Below are 24,448 nucleotides of genomic sequence, written 5' to 3' on the forward strand. Positions count from 1 at the left end.
TAACCAATAAAATTGCAGTAAAAATCAAGAGTTAAAATATTAGAGAATTGTTATCAAGTTCATGTCCAATGTTTGATTTCACCAATAATGGCAGTTTTGAACTGGTTCTCATTCTCAATAGCATGAAATATGCTACCAAACCAATTTCCCTACACATCCATGACAAAATTGAAATTATAAGAATGGTTAGAATGTAAACTTCAAATTATTGTGACATTCTCTAAACTATTGGTTTGAAGTAAATTGAGACTAATCATTTTTCTACCTTTTCTTTTTTCTATTAGTTGCATTGATTGTTTTAACATATGGTTGATTTTTATAACCTACAAATGTTATGTCCATGCTAATACGCACAAAATTATAATTTATTTTGGTATTATATTGAATTTTATTTTGCATTTTGATATGTTGTTATCAACATAATTTATTTTGTAATAAAAACATACATTTTTACAAATTAATATAAAAGATACACATTTAGAAAAAATAACTTTACAACTTGTAGATTTGGATATTTATATGTACATAGCAGAAATATTCTAGGGTATGCTTGATTATTTCAGAAAGTTTTATGCTATAGGAGTCATCTTCAACTTTTTTCATCTTGCTTACAAAAATACATTTCGTGGTACAAATAAATTGGGTCATCAAATACAAGGGGATATGGTTGTAAGGCTTAAAGTCAATGGCACTGACATAGGCATTTGAAGATAGAATGTCTTATTAACTCTTGTAGATCTAAATCCATGTATTTAAAGCAACATCAATTGTTTACAATAAAGATGCTATTAATATAGGGAATTGATCCAAGCATTTATTAAATTGACCCACCCACCCTGACCATCATCAAAAAATTCTCTCTTGCAAGATCAGCATTTGTCAAAAACCAATGAAAAAATTGTTGGATCCTCAACCAATGATGATGGATGGGTCAATTTAGTAAATGCTTAGGTCAATTTAACAATCCCTTATTCTAATATTATTTATATATGAAGTATGGATGTTTATGACATATTTTTTCTACATGAACAAATCTAAAAACTTTGAATATTTTTTATTAACTATTAAAGTTATATTCTATAATTCAAAAAAGAATCCATATTTCATATATTATTATTTAAGCTATCAAAATCTCTCACGGGAATCTCGCATGGAGCGCGCGCGATCCCCTTACCGATCACAATCGGTGGTGAATGTGGATCCCGGATCCTCGCGATCTGCAGAAGGAGAGGCTCCATGGGACGTGCTTTTCATGCAGCAAATCCTGTTTTGAGGGTTGAACTATCCGTCGTCTTCTTTCCAGGTCCATGTTTCGGTATTCGCTGCTCCTGCTCAGAAAAGCTGCGCAACCAGGAGATATATTTCCGAAGGGGTGTCAGATTGCATGCTTCGAAAAGTGCGCGCGGAACTCTAGACTCAAGAATGGTTCGATCAATTTGCAACCCACGCTTGTGTTGATAAACATGCGCTAAAAGTCCATTAAGCTATTTTCAGGGAGCTTGGAGGTTTAGATTCTAATAGAGTTGGCATTGCTGTGATCATGGGACACCTGATCAATGAACTACTCTTTCTACCTTTGCCGTCTGATTCTGCACAATTCTGCCTTCGCATCCAGGATTTTGTGCCATCTATGACGAGAATTTTCGAAACTGTCATATACTGAAATTTCCCAGTCGTGGATATCCAACTTTGGTCTACTTGGCACCTGCAACGGGACATTATGTTGTGTCGAAGGGTGCTGGATCCTTCATGCGAAGAGATGATTTTGTCGGCTGGACGATAAGGACCCAACTATGCGGAGGAAATGCCGCAGATGTGCGGCAGGAATCGGCTCTGTGGTAGTAGAAAATAGACGTATAATGCACTCGCAGACCAGCTGCTTTGTAATGATGAAACCTCGCAAAAAAATTGTCTCACAGAAATTTATTCTGCACATTTATGACATCAAATGCTCAAAAATTGGTCTTGCATAATAACCATAGTACATTCAATTCGAGCATAACTATTAATGCGAGCATTGAAGGATCATTTAAGAAAAAGGCGAACTATGACCTTCCCTGGCCTAATCTGCTTAATTCTTAGGTGTGGAAACCAGTTTAGGAGTATATTAGTATGTCAGCGGTTTCATACTGTTCTAGATCTTACGCCGTCTCTCTAATCAAAAATTTGTTGCGAGCCAAGTACGGAGTGGATCGCCGGTGAGTTCCAAGGTTGCACATAGGCATCCGTTTGGAGTTTTTTCCATCGATGAAGCTTCGAACATTTACCGTATTTCGTCCAGATGAAGACAAATATTGACCCCCCTCCTAAAACCGGTTCCCTTGGAAGGAAACTGTGCCAACACTTGGTGAATATTCTTTACACGGTTACAAGCTCCTCCGGCATATTCAATTCGTCACCATGGCCTCTTGACATCCACACCAACTGGGTACCGCATTATTTGGAACCTCTGTTTTGAACAGGAATCTTTACTCAGGATTATCTATCAATTCTGTGACTGTTTGTGGTGCAATTCACTACCAGAGGCATACAGCTTTGCCGATTTCAGGGTGCGTGCCAATTTTTCATGGGTGTCGAGACCCCCGTTGAGGTGGGCTCATATTTAGGGTTTAGGTTGATTTTTTCTGTTGGCATTTCCGTGCTGTTGGTTGTGTTTTTGGGTATGTGATAACTATTTAGCTTTGAGTTGGCACAAAATTTAAGTAGTGGATAAGGAGATTAAGCAGAATGTAATTTTTTCATTTTGAGTCTGATTTGGGTAGATCGGAAGCTTAGAACTAGGATTCTGAGCTAGTTTCTTTAACGCTGTAAACCATCATACGATGTGAAATAGTTGTGGAAGTGCTCGCGTTTTTGCGGAATGTAAATTTTCAAGTATATAGGATAGAGATTTTTCTTTGCTAGGAATTGTCTCATCGGTTCGCAAATCAGCCCAAAATTGATTGTATGGGTGGAGTATTGTGTTATTTCCCCTCGAATTTCAATCTAAATTTTCCGCACGAGTTCTTTGAATTGGAGGCCCTCATTTTTGCTTCCTTTCGAAGTTAAAAACAAAACAGGAAATGTAGCGGCTTCTGAATTAGGATTAAGTGGTGGCAACGATGTTGACATATGTCGAACCAGCTGTGTTAAAACCTCGAATTCGATTTGTTTTGGTATTTGCAGATTTGAGTTTGTTTCTGTCCTAGTGCTTTTCACAAGCTCCATTTATTCCTGAACGCGATGGCCGACGAGGCAGCGTCTGAGAAACCGAGAAGAGTAGTGGCAGGAGCGGATGCCTTCGGATCTGAATTGAAGGACACTCTTGTACAGTATCTGAAAGAAAAGGATATTGAGGTGGTTGATCTTGGAGTCGATAAGTACTACTCAGTCGCGGTGAAAGTAGCATCTGAACTCGCGAAAGAGAAGAAATTGTCCTCAGAGGGGCCGCTCTCTCGAGGATTGTTGGTATGTGGTACGGGCGTGGGTGTCAGCATCTTCGCCAACAAATTCGCTGGCGTTTATGCGGCTCCGTGCAATTCTGTTGATGAGGCTATGAATGCTCGATCTATCAACAATACAAACGTTCTCACAATTGGAGCTAAGGTTGTCAATCCTTCTGAGGTCTTTTGTGTAACAATTATGCATTCTTTCAGAGCTCTGTGATTGCGTTCATGGTCTTGGGCTGGGTACTGAGTATGTAACAGTAACCATTTTCCCTTTTGATCTACATTGTTTGAGTTCGAAATTCACAGAGAATGGGATTGCTTTCTCATTGTGATGTTGAAAGCTGATGTTTAGATTGCGTCAACTGAAGAAGGGAAGAAGATCTTAGACGCATGGCTAGAGACTTCGTTCAAAGCACCGTGCCCTGCAAGCGATGGATGCCCTTGGAACAATGAAATCGAGCAGTTCCTCGATGCATCCATCCAGGAAATGGAGATGATCTCGCAGGCAGCGCTAGAAAATGCTGATGTTGGTGTTACAGGAGATGAAAAATCGATATCGACCTCCCCAGCAACTCCGCCAACCTCCGTTGTCCTACTCAACAGTTTACTTGAAACCATGAGCCATGCACCGTCACCTTCAATTTATGACTCACCAAGTGAGTCAATACCTCGTGACTTCTATGGATTTCTTTGTGGCATCGTCATGGTATACTCAATTTTGTTTCACGACTTCTGTGGTTGTATTTTTCGACCTGGAGTATGTCGCTGTCTTTGATATGTTTGCTAATGTGTGATTCTGACGTGCTGCATGGGCTGTCTTTAGGTTTGCACTCCGAGGCTAGAGCTGGAGTAGGACTAGGCCTCACAGAAATTCGAGCACCTACTTCTGGCATGGAGCCGAGAGCTGGCGTCAGAGAAGGTCTCGCATCAATTCACGCCCCTATCAATTCCCAATTATCTACCGAACTTTCTACGGTTGAGTTTGACGAGCAAGCTCCTGAAGAAAGTGAGCAACTATGTCTCTCACTTATTATTACATCCCTCTTAGAGTTGCCTATTGTGTATTTTAGCCACTCATTTACTCAATTTCTCACTCATCCATTTTCAGAATGTCTAAGAATCTCCCCGTGATGACAGAAGGGCCTAAAGAAGCAACTAATGAATTAGATGAGAAGACGAAACATGGATGTGCGATTTGTGCACTCGCCAGTCAACGAGAATTCGAGGACGTGAGCATCATGCCAGGCGGCTCTTGGAAGATTGTGCGTGAAGACCCCACCTCAGCTGTGGTGAGATTCAAAGCCGGCAGCATTGAGCCTGCACATCACCATACTTTCGGACACGACTTGATCGTCATGAGCGGTAATAAGACTGTGTGGAACTTGACGACGAAGGAGAAGTTCGACCTCAAGACTGGAGACTTCTTGTACACTCCTGCTGGGGACTTGCACAGAGTCGCCTATCACGAGGACACGGAATTTTTCCTTCGGTGGGATGGTCACTGGGACATTATCCTCGACGAAGATATCGAAACTGCAAGAGCTGCTTTGTCTGCTTCGTCCCATTAACCCTGCAGATTCTCATAGTACCGCTTTGGCTGACGGCTCATGATCTTACTTCTAGCATCAGCATCTTAAGTGGATCCTCTTATGTTAAATATGATGTATAGGTGTTTGATACTTTTAGTAATGTATTCCCTGGCATCCTGTTATGGTGTTGGCGCCCTTCCTTTCTTTCAAGTATCAGCTTCAGGTTGATCAGAAGTTTCTGCTGATAACTTTACGACTGAGTTTATGATTTACTTCTTGGCTTAAGTTCGACCCACTCACCGCAACCATGACTTAAGAAGACAGAATGCTTGCTTTTGGTTGTAGGGCAATATGCATTTCCAGGCTGCACAGCTTTGAAACCTTGGAGGATAATGGTCTTCTTTAATCGTGAGGTTATCAAGGAAGCATAGAAATAAGAAAAAGAATGTATTAAAAAGTGTTTGATATGAGATGAAGACTTCTAACCAAAAAAATGCATTTGGGCTGTAGAATTGAGAGAGATTGTTCTCAGATTTAATCCCTAATAGGATGTATGTTGTAGCAGATTCTTATTCAAATTAAGAATTTAAGTAAGACCAATTTTGTTTTGGTGTGTCTACTCAAGTATCTCAAGGGAGACAAGTCACCAAGAATCAATCCTTAAATTTTTCCGAAATTATGTTTATTTAAAATTGGGATCCATAATTTTAGGCTTTAAAAAGTTCTAAAGGGCAGTTTAAGGACAATGAGTATACTCAGTTCATGGGAGGGTGGGTGGAAAATACCCAAAGGAAGAGAGCACCTTATATAAAGATAGAGGATTAAAAGAAATAACAATATGAAAAGTGAGTGCATACAACCAAAATAAAATCTAATTCTTTGCAACTCCAACAAACTATACCTTATAAAGTCCTTGCCTTAATGAAATGTATTATTTCCTACGAAATAAAATATATGTTTATAAATAAAGTGGTTGTTCCTTGCTTGTTATCCATTTTTAGTCTTGATGCACGAACTTGGCCATGGAAAAAATTCATCTTTGAGACTTAGTTTGGAGGTAGTTTTGTAATACCTAAGGTGATGAGTCCAAGAGAAGATAATTTATTTTAAAATTATTTACTAAATATAATGAATGAAGTCAAAGAAGATAAATAATAAAAAAAAAAAAACAGAGGAACAATGGCCTCTACTAGCTCCTAGCTTTGAACCTAAATTAATAAAAATACAAGATTTTTTTGAAGATTATTTTACAGATGAAAATATACTAAATAACATTCATCTATGTAGTATAAATTTAGAGATTACTTTGCTAAAGTAAGATCTTTAGGAAGCTCTAAAAAGAAAAAATAACAAATTATTGCTTGTCTAGTTGTTTAGTGCTTTTTAAAGCTGGATTGAGGTCAACATGAATCTAAGAATAATATCTTTTAGATTAATTTGAATTGCATCTAAACAATAATTTAGAATCAATGATTTTTTGTAATAAATATAAATAGAAAGAACATGTATATAACTATTTTTTAAAACATCTTCAATAATATGATTATAATAAATAAATAAATAAATAAGAATCTATAAATTAGAACATATTTATTATTAGTTTAGATATTTTTAATTGCAAAAGTGGAAAATCTCACAATAAAATTTGATTTTTTATATAGCCAAAACATGTATTTTATTTCTCAATTTAAGAATTAAAGATAATATACAAAGTTCTAGGTGAATTAAAATAGATCAAACTTCTATGTAAAATTTGGAATCATGTAATAGAATTGATATATTAATAATACTAACTTGGATTTTCATCATAGGTCTTCTATTTGAGTTTCAAAAGGTCTTATGCAAATAGCAAAAAGATTAAGATACATCTTTGGAATTGGTCTAAGAATGACAATATTAAAGATTTATAATTTTACATATTTTTGCAATCTAACAAAGAATGGGTACTACTTATGTTAATTATTAGTCTAGTAATTTAAAGATAGATTATTTTTTCATATAAATATTAATAAATTTTATATTATTTAATATTTTTTAATCATTTTTATTTTAAAATAGATAATAGATTATAAGATTACATTCCTTTAAGACTTTTCAAAGAAAAAATATTAATTTGGAATACCTATAATTATCAAAGTCTAAAAACAAAATTAAATTACTTCACCAATATTCAAAAGCTATCTAAAAAGTCATAGTCCAAAGGTCTCATAAGATTTTTGATGAAAAAAGATACAAGTACAAATAACTACAAGTTTACTTTTCTTGTAAATTTCAAAAACAAAAAAAACATATATATATATATATGAGGTCTAAGTCACTTTTTAAAGTTTATATCAAATTATATATCAAATTTGACCAAAATTAGTAATCTATAATCAAAAAATGAGGCTACAAGACATCTTTAGGGACTAGAAGGAAAAGAAATCTTCTCATCAAGAAATAGATAAAGTATTGTATTGGCTTAACTGACAAACAACTCCAATTGTTCTTCTATCATATTAATTTGGTATTTCTTTGTTTAATAGGATCTAAAAAAAATAATATTGAGTCAAAAAAAATATGAGTCATCATAAAACATTCAAAGATAGAAGATAAGACATAGTTGACAAAAACAACCAATATTACTATATTTAAGTATATTACCACTTCTACAATTAATGTATAAGTAGCAAACAAAGTAATCATTTGCACTATTCTATTAATTTGATATTTATGTATTTATAGTATTAAATATTTAATTAAAAATAACACGGCCACTAAAAGTAGATCAATGTAAGTACAATCTACAAGAAAAAAAAATAAGACTATTATAACTTATTACTAAGATGACAAATATATAAATTAATATAAATTAATAAATAAGATCTTTAATTGATCAAAATAATATAATATAATATTTTTTTATTAATATGATATTTTTATTTTAAAAGTGATACCAATAAAACTTAAATGTTAGACAACGATCTAACTCAAAATTTCTTTAAAATCAATCTAGTAGAGATTTAAGTAGAAAAGTTATCTTATCTATTTGCAACTTATTAAGATTTTTTTTTTTTTTTTTTTTTTGTATACTTAGGACTTCAACATCATATATAATAGATCCCATATCTAATAATAAGTGTCTAAAATAAAGTAATTATAAATACATGTATGCAACCAAATAAAATAATAGGACTCAAAAATCATAGATTGCACTTTTTAAATATAAGACTAGTATTTTAACTAATATAGATAAAAATTATAGATATTTAAGAATTATAACATGGTTTTTTAAAAATTTAAGTACATATTAGTCAAATTACTCTATATAGTAAGAAATTCTTAAATATAGATCATTATTTTCTATATTAGAGAGACATAATACAAGTTGGAGAAGATAAGATCTAAAGAATTGATTTTAATGAGCACATATTTTAATGAAATTTTAAATATTATAATGGATAGATTAAAAAAAAATGCTACAAATTATAAAAAGTTGGCTATAACATAGCAATAGAATGTTTTTCATCTTGTTCTATTGTCTAAAGTGTGATCTTGTAAGCATATTGTTTTATGTGCAAAGAGACAATACAAAGCCATTAATGAAAAATCTCATATTTATTTAAAAAAGAATTGGCTTTATAAGTGCCAAATTAAATTAATCAACTTTAGAATAAATATGGTAAATAATTTAAGTTATTATTAAAAGATCCAAGATGTAATATATTTATAAAAATTCTATAGTTATTCTTAAATGATTTCAAAATATTTGAATAATTATTTGTCTTTTAAATATTATAATAGATTTTAAATATCTCAATTTCTTTAAAGAAATAAAAATGAATAAATTTGAACTATTTTTTTAAATATTTGAAGATTTGGAGAATATTAGAAAATTGATACATTAAATAAATGCACAAGTTCTTGAAAACAATTTGTTGTAGAATATTAGCTTCTTTTTTATTCCACTTTCTTGTTAATTGGCTTTATGAGTGCCAAAGTTACAAATAAGTACTTATAATGTTAAAAAATATATACTATTTATTTTAAAATATTTTAATTATGTAAAAATATTTTAAATACTTATAAATAATTTAATATATAAATAATCTAAAGAAAAAATTTTAAAAAATAGTCTAAAATATTAAAATAATTATTTTGGTCAAAAGTAGGATTTTACATTTTAGATAAACTTTCAAGTTATATATTGAATTTTAGGAGAAAAATGTCATAAGGGATTTTTTTTTTCATATTAAATAGTTTTTAAACAATGTAGGAGCATATTTAAACAATAGAAATCTATAAATTACCTATTTAGATTCTCTTTGTATCTATTCTAGAATTTCTAATGTTTATGTATTAAAAAATATTATAATATTAAACAAACTCATACATACTTAGTTAACATATTATCTAAAAACCTTTCCTGAATTTTTTTAAAAAATAGAATATAAATAAATTCATATATAAATTTATAAATAAATTTATATATGAATTCCAATATTTTTGGTTTTTTTCTAAAAATTTATTGAATTGGAATTCATATTAAAAATATAATTCTATATTAATAAAATATTTTTTATTTGAATAATAAGTTTTAGTCTGTAAAATTAGTAGTAACATGGCTTTATAAAATTATCTATCATTAAAATTTTCTATCTAATTTTAAAAATTATACCTGAAATATTTATCTATAATATAATTTTTTACTTTAAAGATTTAAAAGACATTTGGTTGATATAGCAAATATAAACTAAGGCATCTCTTAGAAGAGCATTTATAGTACAAAATAGATTTATTCTAAGTTTTATAAAGTTTTTGAAAACAATAAATTATATTATGGTTATGAAAAGAAATAAGAAATCAAAGAAGAAGTTATAGAAGAAAATAAAAATACATAATGTCAACTATTAAAAAGAAATAACTATTCTATCTCTTTAAAAACCTTACATAGAATCAATGTTGTTTGATGAATTAAGATAAGAATATCAACAAGTAAGATCATATGTTAGATAGAAGAAATGTGAAAATAAGTATTCAAAGAGATTTTTGGCTATTAAAAAAATAATTTTATGATTACTTATATTAATTTTATAAAATTTCTAAAACTATTGTATTAATATTTTTTAAAAAAGTCTTTAAAAGTATAATTATAAAAATACCACAAAGCATGTAAAGAAGATATTATAATCATACAATTTATTTTGAGTGTAGTTAAAACAAGGTAATAAGTTATATAAATATTGATATAAAAACAATATTAACTTTTACTTAAGTAAAAAAAATTAATAAAAACTATGGCTATCAAAAAATACTTTGGATCAAGCTGTCATAAGTATGGAATTTCTTTAAAATATTTATTAGATATCATGTGAAATGGCCAAAAAACAAAAGAAACCATTATTTTTACTAGAATTAAGCTTTTCTAAGGCTTATTATAAGATTTTCTAAGAGCTTGTATTTTCTGCTATAGAAAACTTAGGACTTAATTATTAATTTACATATAGGATGAAAATTATATTTGAAGATATTGAAGATATAATAATTATAAATAAAATATAAAATTTATTTTTAAAGAAATTTGAAACAAGTTTTATTTCTAATTTTATACTTATTTATAATTACTAAAATATTAGAAATATTAAAATACACAAAATAAAACAAAATAAAATAAAAGCAAGAATATTAAAAGATCTATATTATGCAAAAGTTTCAACCAAAAAATCATGCTCTAAAATGTAGATGTCTTAATAAGAATAATATGTATATTTAGACTATAAAAAGAAAAAAGAGAAAATTACAAAAATTATAAATCTATAATTTTAATCAAATATTTAGTTTAGAGATTAGTTATTTTAATTTAATGATTAATATTAAAGTCTTAATGTACTCTAAGATTATATATCATATAAGACAAAGATTTTTTTAAGCATAATTTGTACGTAAATTTATTATTATTAAAAATAAATTTAGATTTGATTTTAAATTTATCAAAATTTCTATGTAAGATAAAGATATTTATGAGTGTATTAAATCTTTACTACTCAATAATTGGCAAAACAAGATAGGAGATAAAATTTTATATTCTGAAGCTAGAAAATAGATAGAATTATTCAAATTAGTAGATGATCACATATCTATCATTATTTTTTAACTTTAAAATTAGTATATGGAAATTAGAAAATATATGGTTTTTTATATCAAAACCTACAAAAATTAAGGTGTATCATATAAAAAAGAAATAAAAAATATTTTATTAAGATCTTATTCTATTTAAAGAATTAAAAATAAGATCTTTAATAATGACAATAAAAAAATAAAAAAATAAAAAATATATTTTAAGAGTTTTTGTTATAATTTTTTGAATTATTTTAAAAGCCAAAAAATCACAAGAAATGAAAGAGGTAATTATATTTGTAAAGAACCACAATTTGATCTCAAAAGATATTGTTGGACTTCAAGACTTGACTTAATAACATTCATAACTAGGCTAAAAAAAAAAAGATGATTGGCATTACTTATAAACCATAGAATTAAAAGAATCCAAATAGAGAAATATATTATCTTTTGCTTTTTCATCTAATTAGAAAGAAATATAGTTTGAACCTACATCATCTTAAGTAGCGATGCTTATATAGCTAATTTTTCATACAAAAGTAGTGGTTAATGTATAAAAAACATAAAACAATTTCAATAGTTTTTTTGCTATATAATATACATTCTTTAAATACAAGAAACTAACTTTTAAAAATTTTAAAAACATACTCCAATCTAGCACATTTAGAACTAGATAATTTCTTCAATGTATGAATTGGCTTATAGTAAAAAGTATTAAGAACTGTAGAAAGTTTGTTTCATAGGATGAAAATTTTTGGCTACATTTAATTTCTTAAAAAGATCTAGTTTCTTCTTAAAAGGCTTTCTTTTGGACTATTTAGAATTAATGGAACACCTTTATCTACAAAGACAAGGTCTAAAAGTCGATTTAGAAAAAAAATTAAATTATGATAAAATACTATAAAAGATTAAATGTAACAAAATAAAAATAAAAAACAACTTAATAATTTCAAAATTTTCATAAAAAGACAAAACTTAGATGGCTGAAAACATATTAGAAATATATTTTTGGATTAAAACTATATTATGTACAAACTTTACACTTGGTGAATGTTTTGAATTCTTTGATCTTTTTATAAAAAGACCTAAGATGGCTTGTAACTACACTTCAACTAATCTAAACCATTTAGTACAACCTATTGTGGCGAGGAAACACGAGTTATGACTGCGTGATTTGCAGAATTGCAGGCAGGGAGTAAGGAATGCGGCATTCCAGTTGTATCTGTAGCAAGTTCAGTGCAGCACATCAGCTTGATTGATTCACATCGGGCTTCGTTGTTGCGACGCGCATTACCCTTCCCAAGTTCCTCAAGGTTCAGAGAATTGTAGAGAATCCTACAGCAATAAGAAATGGGGTGTGCTGAATGAGTCTGGATAGATTCAACATTGAAATGGTAAGCATCTAAATGCACGAGAAATTCTTGTGCTGCCTCATGGTTAGCATTTACGCTCTCCATTCAATTTAGAAACAACACAGTTGTGTAACCGGCGTGGAGGTTGAAGCGGCCTCTGGAATCATTAAGTTAGAACCTGCACAACACAGCATACAGTAGCTGACAAGTAGCAGACCCCACAATGATTATCTGATTTATATCTTTGATTTAAGTCAAAGAGGTTTCAGAACCATCGATGTACTGAACGCTGGTAGAAGCTGCCATTGGTTCCAGAAAGATGAAACCAAGCGATTAACGGACAACAACTCATCGACTTTGAAATGGTATGACGACGACAGGTAAACTGGTGATGGCCTGCAAAAAAAAACAACGTCAAAGTGATTGCTTTGCTCCGGATTCTCCACCATGTGCATCTAATGAGCTTGTGAGGTCCCTGGTGATATCAAAGCCATTCTCAGTTGATCCCGAATTCCTTGACATCTCTCGAACTGAGAGAAAGCCTGGTGAGCGGTACCCTAGTACATTCGATTTCTTTCACATTGCGTAAGATTGTTGATGTTGTGAGAGCAAGAGTTTGCATATCTGTGCTTACCACCACAGCTCAGAGAGTCGTCACCCTCATAATCTTAACCGTGTTGATACCCGTGTAGTGGTGGAGATTCATGTAGCAGCAAAGCACCCTGGTTTCTATGTTCTTTGATTACCTGAGGAATCATGTATATACTATTGTGGGTTGATTTGTTGCAGAGATTTTCATGACTTTCTCGAAAAATGGAGTGAAGGTAGACTTAAGATAAGAGTATTAGGAGGGGGATGTAACCAAAAAAACATAATTCTAATGTGACCAGTAGACACCGTCTGTGTCAAAAAAGAATAGAAAAGAAAAAGATGGACCTAAGATCTCAAAAATCGGCTTTCTCAGATGATTCCTGAGGATTTCGATTGAATTCAAATGTACGCGTCTCCATAACTTGTTAACATCAATGCAGCAGTAACAAATGGCAACAGGATAATCAGGTGCTCTAATTATTCTGAATGTTGCATGCGGTTGTGTATCCTTCATCTAAAGAATGTTACACTCTGAGTTGTCGGCTCACAACAGTTTCAGTCAACAAGTAAAACATTGCTCACGTCCCCCGAATGAGAAGGTGGAGCTGTCATGAAGTTTGGAAAGTTGAATTAAGATCTGTTAAGTCAGGCATGGGTTCGTGCCCCGGCGGAGGTAGACTTTTTGGGAAGTGTTGCTTTCATTCCTCACCTTCTATATTCAGTGAATCCAAGTAACTGTACTTGGGCTAGGCTTTTTCTAAACCGACCTTCTGTCTTTGTTAAAAACCGTTTTACGGGGTAAAAGTTCAATGCTGGTCATGCCCCTTTCAATTCCTCCAACATCACTTTTCTTTGTGAGTGCGATGCACTCTTTTGAAGAGCAAGGCAGTCTTGTAATCTAATGCAAGCGGAGTCCCACAAAAACTTCCTTGCATTGGAGCGGATCCCAACCTACAACTCTCCAAAGGACCACCCAGTGCTAGCAACCATGTGGTGTTTCAATTGCTTCACCCATTGTACCACTGTCATATCGACGTGCCATGCCCGGAAGAAAGCAAAGTCGTCCCAGTGTACAAACGTGTACAAACTGCGGATTCAGTCAGCAAGTGTGACCCAGCTGCCTCTAGAGACGTAGCTACTTAGAGACAGTGTTCTCAAACGACAAGGGTTCGCGATTGACGAGTACACCATCCGGACAATATGCAGCGTTTATGTGGGCACCTGTCGGTGCACCCAATTGCTTGGATTCGAAGTGCTCATGGCTCTTATGCTTTGCTGACCTTTGGACATACACAATGAGGACCTTCAGATGTCGCTTCATACTGTACCATGTAATTCATGAATGGACAACAGAATACGAACAAACAAGCAAACTATCAAACAACACATGATTCTTCGTATTTAGATGAATACTTCAAAGGAAGGGTCTAAGCCACACTTAGAACTATATGTCTGAAAGAAGTGACCCACCTGCACAATCCTGTGAAAACCAGTAGCTGAGATGGACATGTTGTTTGTTAAACTTCTTGATACAAGCAAGTTTGTACACAATATAAGTCATTTCTTTTCATAATATGGAATAATTTGTAGATAAAAAAACACATAATTTCTTTTAGAAATAACAGAGTAGTAATTTGAACTTGAGAATAATTTAGTATAGTAAAAAAATTCTAAATGAGTTTTCTTATGTAGTTGTTCCGTATCTTAATTCTCTTAGCTCCACCTTCAAATACAAGGTATTAAGTAGTTTGTTGTATTTTGTTTTACCCCATTAATATATTAGATATATCTTTCTTTTATACCAATATATATATATATATATATATATATATATAATCTTTACTTAATAGTCACAATGTTTTAAGAACTTGACATGAAAAGAACCACAATAAACTATGTATCAAAACAATACATGATATTTTTATTTTTGTAAGAAAAAATATCTTATTTTTTTTTAAATATAAATTTTAAATATATATATATATATATATATATATTATTTTATTCAATAGATTTTTATACATATATATTCATTGTGATATTTATTAGCCATTACAAACTAAATGCAATATATTTAGCCATACCAAAACTTTCTTGTAAATTTTAGATTTATTTTATATTTTATAATTTTTATGTAAATTTGATATTAGATATATAATATTAGCAAGATCTAACAATGTTTTACACCATAAATAAAAAATGATTGAAAATCAAAGTATAAAAGATAAATTTATTTTTTTATAATATCTAATAAAATTTACTATCTATTATATGTATATTACCTACTACACATGAAAAAAAATTATGCTAGACTTTTAATTTTAATTTTAATTTAATTATATTTTTACCAAGATAATCTTTTAAAAAAAATTAAAATTAAAATTACCATACTAACACTTATTATAAAAGGCACCTTGGATATTAACTTATAAGAATATCTTAATGTTACAATCTATTTTGCTTTGAATTGGATTTTCTTTTCTTCTCTTCTCTTTTTATCTTGAGACCTACAAAAATACTACATAAAGTTAATGTACCATATCTATCCATATAGACATCAACTCATTAACATATTGTAAAAAAAAACAATAAGATTTGGGTCTAGTAAAAAAAATATATTTTGTACTTTTCTATGCTTCAAATTAAAAAATTTATGTTTTACATTTTCTTTATTAAATTTTTTTTTCAATTTTTATCTCCTATCAATTAAAAAATAAAACATGAAAAATGGTATTAAAGACTGATTATTGTAACATTGATTAACATCAAGATGTTTAACAATTATTTTTCTACTAATAAAAAATTATGTAATATTATAAGAAATCATCTACTTTAAAATATTATATTTTTGTCTATAATTTTCATTTTTATTTGATATTCTTAAGCCTTTAAAATTCATTAATCTTATAGTAACCAATTTGGTGAGAAGATTTACAAACTAATTAAGATGCAGCTGGATTGGCCTTATATATAGAAATAAATAAAAAGTAAGATAAAATAAGACCAATCCAAACACCTTAAGGAAAACAAGTCTATTAAATTTACTGATAATTACTTTACCAGTTTTTAAGCCCAATTGATTTTAAAACTCATTCTAACAAAAAATTCTCTTTTTTTCATGCATATTAATATAAATAATAATAATAATAATAATAATCATAAAAAAATTATTAAAAATATTAATTTAAATCTAGTATAAGTTTTAAATTAACTTTAACATATATAACCGAGAGCATTCAAAGCACTGTAATACTTTGACAAATAAGCATAAATAATCCTATTCCAATTTAAATTATAGCTTTTATATTATAAAAATTTTGGTTTAAGAAATATGAAATAAAATATAGATTTATTATGTATAAATATTCTTAAAAAATAAATCAGAATTTAAAAAATATTTTCAAAAAATTCAATTAAAATATAGTAAGACGTTGGAATTTTTATATACAAGAGAAAAATGCAAGCTACAAAATGGTTAATAGCCAAGAAAATAATTCGTTGAATTTTTAAATATATATATATATATATATATATATATATATATATATAAGATTTATTTATATTACTTAAGATAATAATAATAATAATAATAATAATAATCATAATCATAATAATACCTTTGTGATTTTTTATGTTTTTTCATTAAGAAATTTTCAGCATTAAATAATCATCCATAATTTTAGACATGTTTTCTTAAAACATCTATATAAATGTAAATAAATACATTGCTCATTTATATATAATTGGTTATAAATCTAGATAAAGGTATCAAATTAAGTTTTATAAAAGTGGTGAACGTAGATAATATATATATATATATATATATACATTAATAAAACGTATTGTTTGATATACTTTGGTTTTTTGAAAAAAATAAAATAAATTAAGGTAATATTCAAAAACAAATCTTTAAAAAATCAATTTAATGCTGTGAATTTTTATTTAATTATAAAAATATGTAGATTCTTGTTAATAGACGTTTTGTGAGAAAAAAATTTAAGAATTTACATATATTACATTAATTTCATTAAATAATAATAATATAATAGATGTTTGGTTTTTTGTTTTGTATTCCTAATTTCAGATAAACACTTTGTTTTGAAGAATTTAATTTTATTATTTGGTGGCACTTTTTAAACAATCCTCAATATACATGGTTTTAATTTAGATATCTTCAATTTCTTGGTCTTACAACTCTTTGGAAATGTTTTGACAAGCATCACAGAACTTCTCACAAGCATTCAACCAATGACATCCTTGCACAAGTCTAAACACCAGTAATTTTTTCTAAAAACTCTCAGTCTAATATCAACTCCAAAAAATCAAAAATATGAAAACCACCATTGACTCTTAAACCACCCTTCAATTAAGCACAAGAGAACCAAAACAATAAATTAAACACTGTTTCCCCCGCAGAGTAAAAGAAAACTGGGTATGTCAGGTAAGAAGCATAAGAATGGGGTTGCATGTAGGTGGGGTTGGATCATGGGATACGATTCACTGTAGAAAATCAGCTTATGTGTATATGACGACAGATGAAAAAAATGTGTGACAGCAGTGCACCCACACTCCCTGAGATTTTTAGCCTGCCAGCAAATAAAAACCCATCCAAGGGATGTGGTTCCAGTGCCATGGACTAACTTGTGGCTCTTCATGAATAATAGGGTATTTTTTAGAAGCATTTACATTGCGTCCTTTTCCTCTTTTTCTGTGATGCTGGCCCTAGGGGATCCAAGCTCACACAACACACACACACAACATCATCAAATAAAAGGATTTAGGGTTCTTTTGTACTCTTGTGGTTGCATGGGGAAGAGACCCCACTGTTGCAAACCCAGGGGGGAGGGGGGGGGGGGTTGTGTGTTTGTGATGGTAGTTGCCCCGTGGAGTAGTATTAGGGTTTCAACAGTCAGTTGTCTTGATGTGGACCAAGGTCTTCGTCCATTTCCACATCCTTCATGACAAGTCTCGTCTTGCATCCATGGCATCCACGGGCAAGAGGATTTTTGTCTTTTTCTTTTTTTGCTTTCAGTTTCTATTGGGCAGCTGAGAGAGGAAACACAGCTCATCTGCACCAAGTCTCACCAACATGTTATTGCCACCCTGACAAGTTTTTTGAGTGAAGTTACTCTGTGGGGGATGAGTTATAATATTTTATTTTTTTCCTGTTTCTTTTTTTAAAAAAATTGAAATTGCTCAAAAGGTGATAATTGGCACAGAAAATATTCCCTAGCTTATTATTTTACCACCCTAGATTCTCCATCTATAATAGCTTTTAGAACAGAGATATAATGGTGCAGAAAGAAAAATATTTGCATATACACACATATATCTTGTGTGTTCAAGTAGTAACACCTAACTTGAAACCAACTGCCATATGTCTCTCCATGGGAGAGCCAAGTCCTTATAAATCAATGAGTCTGTACCATGCAGAATATTATTAAAAATTGAAAATAATCAAGTTTTGAATATTATCTGATTAAATTCTCAAGCATTAAAACATCCAAAATATTAAAATGGTTCATAAATATCAATATGAAATCTTAAGGTTATATTGTAGAACCTATATTTGTCACACAGGAGTATTTAAAATCATGTTTGAGGTCAAACAGAAATTGAAGCAGTTGAATAACATGCTTATACAATTGAAACCATATTGATTTCAATTTCAATTCATGATTTTGTTATTTTTATTTATAGTATAATTTCTGTTATTATTTTAGATTCGCTCGAAAAACATCTTAAATTTTCTATACCAAAAATAATAAAATATTTTGTGTGTGTACATTAATATTGTACTGAAGTTGGATTCTTTTTATTTATAATGGATCAAAAAGAGAAAAAAGAAAAAACTTGAGAAAAGTGAGAAAAAATCAAAACCAACATCACACAAGGACCATAAGTTAAAAAAATTATTACTCACCTAGCTTTTCAAAAAAGAAAGAAGAAAAATAATGTGTGTATATATATATATATATATATACACACACACACACACACACGTACAAAGCCTTAAAAGGTGCTACATTACAAATTTATAACAATTGAACTGCATTTATTTGATTTAGGTCTAAAATCAGTAATAATAATAATAATAATAATAATATTTTTGATATAATTTTTAGATATGATGGGGGTGGTCAAGCATGGGTTGGCTACCTTACAAAATGAGGTTGTGGAGAGGAACTCTATTGTTCTTATGGATTTGCATCCTTTCTCTAGAATCTAGTCCTCTTTTGCGAACCCAAAACTTGTCCCATTTACTTTGTAAAACTTTTCCTTTTAATTGAACAACTTTAGAATGTGTTTACGTGTAATTTCTCACATCATACATCCATATTCCTGGATATTAGCCCAAACAATCCATCAAGAAAGTTCAGTTTAATCAACTACCAGATTATTAGCAAAACGTTGTAAAAATTAACTAATTAAACAGTGGTATTATCGACATAACTCTGTTGATATTCTGGGATTGCACTCGAGAGAAGCCAATGCGCAAGTGCCACGTGGAGGGACAGAACGGGGAAGGACCACGGAGGCAGTTCATGGCCGGGGTCAGGGACTCAGAAGGAACGGTGGTGCTGACCGTACACTGCACGGCTCGTACCAACGGAACAGAACAGAAACAGAGGACCAGGAGGGAACGGAGTAGGACGACAGTTCTGAGGGGCAGGTAAACCTACCAACCCCCCGCTTCTACAGGGGAACGGGATTCCGTCTTGAATGCGTGACGTCCTGTCCCCAGACCTTGGGGACGGACCCCGGCGCCGCTTTCGGCAGTAGCGGTGACGGTAGCGGCAGCTGTTGCCAGCCCCTAGCAATGGTGCATAATTGAGCAGCTTATCGTGAAGACTGCGACGGTCGCCAAGTCCCATGACGCCTGCAATTGCAGGTTGAAGTGCAGAATTTGTACTGCCGGCCATTCCCGGTTGGTACGGGGTGTTTACTGCGGACCACGGCGGTGTTGACAAAAAGATCCACTATGCTTGCTTACAGACTTACAGTGGCAGTGCATGGTCGGAGGAGGGGCAGACTGGACGGCTCGGGACATGTTTATCCTACGCTCTGTAATGACACGGCCTCGGTGGTTGGGTATTGTACCATCGAACCATTGGGTGGGGATGGAGTGGATCTGAGCCAAAAGAGCCAACTGACTGGAACCGGATCAGTGTCACGGTTTGTGGGTGTTGCAGTTTGTAGTTAACGTGTCTCTAGATGATGGAGGAGTAGAAGGAGAAGAAGAAGAAGAAGAAGAAGTTTGACTGCCAAATTTTCATGGAGGGGTTGGCATGGACGACGATTTCAGTGTCTTCGGAACCGCTGGGATAGATCTCGAGGACGTCTGCTGAGCTCAGTTTTGTTGCGGACCCCTAGGCACGGACGTTGTTACAAAATCCCCTTTGGCTTTATGTTTGGTGTGTCTCCACGATCGATCCGTGAAGCCTACATTCATTCAAGAGGTTGCTGGGTACAGTAGCGTTTGCTGCAGCTTGAAGCAACGAATGCCTCAAAAGAATGATATAATATCCCGCTTTGATTGAACAGACGGAAGAAGGGCGGGGGTACTCCTGGCTTGTCTTGCTTGAAAGGGAAGGGTCCGCGACTCTGCCTCCTTGTAAGCGATGCGGCAATCGAGACAAGCAATGGGCGAAACCTTCAAAATAGCCGGAAAAATCTAGTACACGATGTGTTGTTGAGGCGCTGTACGTGGGCATTTCAGACCTTGGAATTGTTATCAATGGATCAAAAATCATGTGTATTCACACGACAACTGGTGGGAAGATACAAGCAGAGATGCAGCCCAAGGATTTTGGATCTTGACTGAAGGCCGGATGGTAGTTCATCTTCCACGCAATACTCATAAAGTCATTATTCCTGCACATCAGTTTTCTAATACTCGTCACAAATCCTGGAAATCACCCTTTTATATGGGTGATTAGATGTGAGATGGTTTTTTAGTGAAGGAAAATGAGGGAGAATGATCAATTGAGTCATGACACATACTAATCGTGACAGAATTGAACATAAGGGTCAACAGAATGATAGTGTTGTTTACTAATGCAACAGATAGTTTGCATGAATTAAAATAGTTTTCATGTGTCTCTGTTGATATTCATGTAAACTATTCATGAAAACACCTGTAATATATTTTTAATCAGTAATTGTCAAAATAAACACTATCAGACATATTTAAAATGTACTCACTGTAAGTTTTACTGACAAGTGTAGCTTCAGTGCATGATTCAGTACATAAATATTGGAAACATTAAGCATATAAATATAAAAAGAAATCACACACTTTATTCTTTAACTTTATGTCGCCATTTTATTTATATGTAGGTGCAAAACAAAACATATTAGTTTAATTTTGTTTACAGTTATAAAGGATGCCTTATCATTTACACAAATTTACGTGCATGTTGTAGTGGCATGATTTGTAGTAACAAAAAAGGAAGAGTTATATATATATATATATATATATATAAAATACCTTGCACGGAAAAACTCATGTTGTTAACTTGTTCACAATTATTACCCTGCATTGTCATAACTTTTTACTTTCAACATTTCTCTTCAAGTCACATCAATGTATGAATCACAAACCATAACAGTATTTTCTAATATGAAATTCTTGTGATCTCAAAGTTCTAAGTAAGCTCTTCAATCAATATCTTTTATCATTGTTAAAAACCTTATAATGCAGCCCTCAAAGAAGAGCCAAAGGTTTTTGAGTCATTTCACCTACTACATTACATAATGGCATATTTCAAAAATAATTCTTAAAGAGATTGTATACTATTTGATAATACTACCAACAATATTACACGTGTAGATTAATGACAGTTTGAATTATAAAAAACTGTAGTCAACAGCTCACGTTTAAGGCTCAAATCTTCATTAACAAACCATGCATTACTTTCTATAACTGATTATTGGGCCTGTTATTGTAATTCTTAACAAATAATCTTTCAAATACAATAGAATATTCCTTCACTCCTGTATGTTGTGAAAATCTATTTGATTAATAAGGTGTGTGCACGGGTTTTCAAAATCCATTTATTTTTAGGTGTAGCATTTCTTGCGGGGTACTATGACATTATTTGCTATTAATTTCCATATCTGGCAATGTGCTACCAATCATTAAATTTAGAAAAAGTTTAAAATTAAATTATGAATACATATGTATAATATAAAAAACATAAAAAGGCAGTGTTCACTTTTCATTTGTAGTTTTAGACAAAATATGCTTAGGCAACTAAATTAAAATATGAAAAAATGGAAAATAACGTGAGAAATTAGTTTGTTACAATTTCATTGTTTTATATAAACAAGATTCTAACCAAGGCCAATATTAGGCTCATTAACCCATGTATATTTGAGTTTATTTCTATATACATCTATCTTCTAACTTTAATATTTCTAGAAATTTAGGAAGATAGATAAAGCAACCAGCATGCTCATGTGCACCATATTCGTTAAACAGGTTTTAAATTGGATTGTATGCAATCCTTTCATAATTATAGCAACTTAAATTCATACAGCATCCAATTTGAATATTAATTTAATTTCTATTATTGTTTTCATTCATACTAAAATTCCATGTGGTGGGTGGAAATACTTCCAATACTTTCCGTTAGAATTCTTGAAATTCTTATTTCCATTCTTTTTTCATGTACAATTCTTATACGCATGGTATGACATAAGTTCAAGACATTTACACAAAGACATTCGAAACGGTTCTTTTTGCTAGTGTGATTCAAAAGCATACTTCAACCTGAAAGGAATACACAAAATTTTACTTTCTATAAATTTCTTTCTTTCTTGTTGCAGATACTTTGGAGGCATAAATTGATGCTTCCAAGTTGAAAATTGAATTTCTTGTAAACTGGACACGCCTTAAATGGCACCCGCAAAGAGGTTAAAAATGAGTGGTGGATTCAAGAATACGTTAATCTAGATATTCCAATAGCTGACATGTCGTAAACCAGTTGGTATTCACTAGGTTCATTTAAGAAGATTTTCACATTGAATGCCCTCGTAGCTTATATAATAATAATAAAAACACCCCTTCCGTTGCTATTTCTATCTTTGAAATCCTCAACATTGCTAACATTAACCTTACATGTCATTAAATGATTGGAACGTGCTGCCCACACTCCACAGCTTCAATCACCACCAAATTAAATTTCTCCCCATATATTGGATTGTGTTTGAAAGCCTCCATTTCCTGAATACAGCTTTGCTACATATTCGGCAAGTTCCAATCACATTTTGCAACAGAAAAAACGACAATACTTGATATGTGAAATCCTAAAAGCTGGAATTGTAGTAAAAAAGTTGGAATAATCCAGCGAAACATCCTCTATTACCACTGGAGTCACCCCCTCAGCCTTGAGTCCCACATGGCCACTAGACCCACCAGTATTCTGCAGAGGATTCAACCTCCACATGCAACTGTGGATAACTACAACTCCAGCACTAGAAAGAAAAAATATAAAAGGAATTGTTCCCCAATGCAAAGAATTGTCCCCCCATCACGAAAAGAATTGTTCCCATTGCAAATGACCCACACAAACTTAGGGGCCAATGTTGTTTATGCTGTCTCCCCCGCAAACTCCTCATCTCCTCTAGTTTAGATCCATTCACCATTTCTCTCTCCCAAATGCCATCGCTCTAATCCAAAATGCAAGTGGGAAAGAAAAACAGAAAGATAGAAGAAATAAAGAAGAAAGCTACAATTTGTGTGAAAGCAGACTTTGTGATTCCTTTTTATGTGAGGCGCATAAGCATAATATTATTTTACAAATTAATTTTACCCAGTTCGTTACTTCCACTTCTCCTTGTTGATCAAGTCTTGTTGCCAACGAGGACATGCGTGCATGTACTCTCTGACATGAATCCCATTTCCTCTCTTATTGGGAGTTACAGAGGAATGAACATCTTCATCAAACACGGACAAAATTTATTATCATTATTATTATTATCATTATTATTACTATGATTATTATTTTCCCCCACAGACCAAAGAGAAAAACAATACTAGAACTACTCCAAAGGCTTCACCTTTTTAATACCCATTCTCCACCCGAGTTAGTTTCAGCAACAAGTGCACAAATAAAGTGCAGATCACACTAATGGCAAGGAGGAAGAGAGGAGTCATGGCACCTGGCTTACACTTTGGCTTGGGCTCTGGGTTTAGGTCTGAAGGGCAAAGGAGGGGCTGCTGTAGTACAAACAGTATGGTGAAGGGGTACTTGCCAGGACACAAACCTGTCCTCCCCAGCGCTCCCACGCTTTTCCTTCTGGCTGTGAGATCTCATCACACATTTGGCGCAGCAAAATAAATAAATAAACATAAATACTGCTCTTTATTCATTGAACCCCTCAAAACTTACACCACTCATTTAATACCCATTAATGAAATCACGCCCCCCCCCTCTACAAAGGGTTT

General features: G+C 31.8%; 2 protein-coding genes across 7 annotated transcripts; one reads left to right on the forward strand and one right to left on the reverse strand.

The window, feature by feature from the left end:
- Positions 1 to 18: 18 nt before the first annotated feature.
- Positions 19 to 1,855, reverse strand: LOC141045507 (uncharacterized). Of its 2 annotated transcripts, XM_090250984.1 has the most exons (3): positions 1,575 to 1,855; positions 1,175 to 1,341; positions 19 to 149 (listed from the first exon to the last, which is right to left on the reverse strand). In XM_090250984.1, exons 1-2 carry the CDS (start codon positions 1,717 to 1,719, stop codon positions 1,178 to 1,180), a joined length of 309 nt encoding a protein of 102 aa, XP_090107110.1. In that variant the 5' UTR covers positions 1,720 to 1,855; the 3' UTR covers positions 19 to 149; positions 1,175 to 1,177. The 2 variants fall into 2 exon arrangements, with proteins under 2 accessions (XP_090107110.1, XP_073390740.1); XM_073534639.1 differs by lacking the exon at positions 19 to 149 and having other exon boundaries at positions 1,040 to 1,341.
- A 448-nt stretch (positions 1,856 to 2,303) lies between these two features.
- LOC112283078 (DNA damage-repair/toleration protein DRT102) lies at positions 2,304 to 5,167 on the forward strand. Of its 5 annotated transcripts, none has more exons than XM_024521363.3 (5): positions 2,304 to 2,549; positions 3,166 to 3,585; positions 3,781 to 4,084; positions 4,252 to 4,434; positions 4,566 to 5,167. In XM_024521363.3, exons 2-5 carry the CDS (start codon positions 3,223 to 3,225, stop codon positions 4,994 to 4,996), a joined length of 1,281 nt encoding a protein of 426 aa, XP_024377131.1. In that variant the 5' UTR covers positions 2,304 to 2,549; positions 3,166 to 3,222; the 3' UTR covers positions 4,997 to 5,167. The 5 variants fall into 5 exon arrangements, with proteins under 5 accessions (XP_024377131.1, XP_090107093.1, XP_024377130.1 ...); XM_090250967.1 differs by having other exon boundaries at positions 2,390 to 2,549; positions 4,569 to 5,167; XM_024521362.3 differs by having other exon boundaries at positions 2,410 to 2,590.
- The last annotated feature ends 19,281 nt before the right edge of the window (positions 5,168 to 24,448 follow it).

The sequence above is a fragment of the Physcomitrium patens genome, chromosome 6 (assembly GCF_059467195.1).
Source record: "Physcomitrium patens ecotype Gransden chromosome 6, ASM5946719v1, whole genome shotgun sequence".
Taxonomy (NCBI): domain Eukaryota; kingdom Viridiplantae; phylum Streptophyta; class Bryopsida; order Funariales; family Funariaceae; genus Physcomitrium; species Physcomitrium patens.

Excerpts from the sequence above, each read along its gene's own strand:
- LOC141045507 (XM_090250984.1), bottom strand. The coding sequence starts at position 1,719 with ATGTCCCGTTGCAGGTGCCAAGTAGACCAAAGTTGGATATCCACGACT. Across the intron at positions 1,342-1,574 it reads TGCAGAATCAGACGGCAAAG|CTTTTCTGAGCAGGAGCAGC; the intron begins GTAGAAAGAGTA and ends CTGGTTGCGCAG.
- LOC112283078 (XM_024521363.3), top strand. The coding sequence starts at position 3,223 with ATGGCCGACGAGGCAGCGTCTGAGAAACCGAGAAGAGTAGTGGCAGGA. Across the intron at positions 3,586-3,780 it reads TTCTCACAATTGGAGCTAAG|ATTGCGTCAACTGAAGAAGG; the intron begins GTTGTCAATCCT and ends GCTGATGTTTAG. Across the intron at positions 4,085-4,251 it reads TTCAATTTATGACTCACCAA|GTTTGCACTCCGAGGCTAGA; the intron begins GTGAGTCAATAC and ends GGCTGTCTTTAG.